The following is a 2173-nucleotide window of genomic DNA, read 5'->3' on the forward strand; positions in this document are numbered from 1 at the left end:
GGATGGAGTATTCAATGTATAGATCTACTAGTTCAATAAAAATCAATCTTTTAAATCTTTGAATAATAACTTAGCAAAAAAAAACATGTATTTTTAGTTTATGCATGCTATATATTTGGATTCATATACAAAAGTACTTTAAGATGATGATATTTTTGTATTTATTAATTATATATTATGAAATATATGTATAGTCAAAGTTTTATTTAATATCATGCCAAAAAAATTATATGTCCTAACCAATGGGAGGCTGGAAGTAACTTTTGCGATAATTGAGGAGGTAAAATACGTTTTCCTTTCCGTTAGACGCAACAAACAAAATCTTGCATTCCATATTTATACAAACATCCCGGCCCAACTCTCTGGGCCCACCTAAAGCTACCAGTCCGCGGGCCCTGAAGCAACTACGCGTTCGACTTGGGCGCGCCCGCGCCACCGCGCGCCGCTACGACCCGGCGCCGCACCACGGCGTACGCCACGCCGATAGCCACTAGCGCGGCTGCTGCGGCGCCGACGAACACGCATGTCACCTTGTGGTTGAGGCGCCGGTGCGTCTCCACGGGCGCCACGGCCTCTTCGTCCAGGTCGGCCTTCGCTACGCTCGCCGATGTTCTTCTGACCGCGGACTCCCTCAGGCCTCAGCTGCTCCTGTCCGCGAGGCGCGAGCGCCGGCACCGGCGCGACGCCGTGAGCTCGTCGGGCGCGAGCGCTGGGGTGGAAGAAGTCGTAAGCAGCCGGCGACAGAGCGAGCGGGCTCTCGAAGGAGAGCCCGTGCGGGTGCGCTGCGGTGGGCATCTCCTCGCCGCGGCCGACGGGTAGAAGAACAAGCGCGATCGCCGCCACTACCGCCATTGTGGTGATCTTAGCCATGGCTCGAGCTACACCTTCGGTTGAGCTGGAGCTTGATCTTATTGGTCACATAAGTTCGCAGGCGAGTGTGAGCTGGAATTCTTCATGCTTATATAGAGGGTGCAGCAGTAAGCACACAAAGGTACGGTGCCTGAGGCTTTGCTTCTACTTCAATTCTTGTAGTGGCAAGCGAAGGGGGAGCAGAATAATGGCAAGGTGTGAAGAGATGGCATGATGGTTTACAGGAGCTTTATTAGCTCCAGGTGCAGTGCAGAAGATGTCCATATGGAGAGGGCGAGACAGCCAGAGTGAGACACATCCTTAATCAGAGTCTTGTTTATTGTACTTCTTAAAAAAGAATCTTTTTAATTCAGACTAGTTAAGGGATCAATCATAGTCACTCCCACATGTGCTTTATAAACACTGTTAGTTTGTTACTGTCTTTAAAGCATGCCTTTTAAGCAACTTTTGGTTGCCTTTATGTTCGCTTTCGGGCTACTAATGATGGAAACATTCTTGGCCACAAAGGGAATGAGCAAAGAGTCTCTAGTGATCTTTTCCCTGCGGTAATTGTGATTGAGTTGAATATCTATTAGATATTAATGAAGACGTGAAGTTATGCAGTTTTTTTTTAGTTTGCGATTGATTATGATTACAAGTAACTCTTGATAGATAAATAGCTAGCACAGATGCCTCAGTAGCTAATCTGACAACAACCAAACAGTCACACAATAGTTAATACTCAAGAGAGAAATTTGTAGGCACCAATGCAGATTAGTCTCAGCAACAGAGAAAATGTAATGTGTCAGCCCTGAATGATCGACTCCAGCTGCTTTTACGATCCAGGCCCCAATTTGCACTAGATAAACCATCCAAGGCCCAGAAAAGCCTGTGCAGCACCTGCAGGGATCCAGTAGAGGTCATGATTTTTTTACCTCCCCTCCTTGGCCCATCCAGCCATGCCTGCCGCAGCAACACACCACGCATGATTGCTGCCTGCGCAGGAGCAAGGCCTCGCACGCGCACAGTCGTCGCCTGTCTGCCTGCCGTGCCAAGTCCAACGATTTGAAGGGCGCCACCGCCGGCCGCTGCTGTCTCGAGCAATTGAACAGGCGTGGCTTGCAGCCATGCCCCACATTACGTCGCCTTCACTCCTCCATCTTTTCCACGCTAGAGGGCGCGTCCCGGACAATGCAAATTTGCAACGCAGAACCTGTCTGTCTGAATGTGCTGCTATACTGGCAGCCAGCCAGCCACTCTTCAGAAACGCAAAGGTACTGTATTACTAGGAATCTTTCTGAGTATTGGCCACTAGGGTTCTTCG

At 48.9% G+C, this 2173-nt stretch overlaps 1 protein-coding gene across 1 annotated transcript; it reads right to left on the reverse strand.

Moving 5' to 3' along the window:
- Positions 1-272: 272 nt before the first annotated feature.
- On the reverse strand, positions 273-1325 carry LOC103626157 (uncharacterized). Its single transcript, XM_008646550.4, has one exon. The coding sequence runs from the start codon at positions 868-870 to the stop codon at positions 379-381; it is 492 nt and encodes a 163-aa protein (XP_008644772.1). The 5' UTR covers positions 871-1325; the 3' UTR covers positions 273-378.
- Between the last annotated feature and the right edge of the window lie 848 nt (positions 1326-2173).

The sequence above is a fragment of the Zea mays genome, chromosome 5, assembly GCF_902167145.1.
Source record: "Zea mays cultivar B73 chromosome 5, Zm-B73-REFERENCE-NAM-5.0, whole genome shotgun sequence".
Lineage (NCBI taxonomy): Eukaryota > Viridiplantae > Streptophyta > Magnoliopsida > Poales > Poaceae > Zea > Zea mays.

Coding starts and splice junctions, on each gene's coding strand:
- LOC103626157 (XM_008646550.4), bottom strand. CDS start 870: ATGGCTAAGATCACCACAATGGCGGTAGTGGCGGCGATCGCGCTTGTT.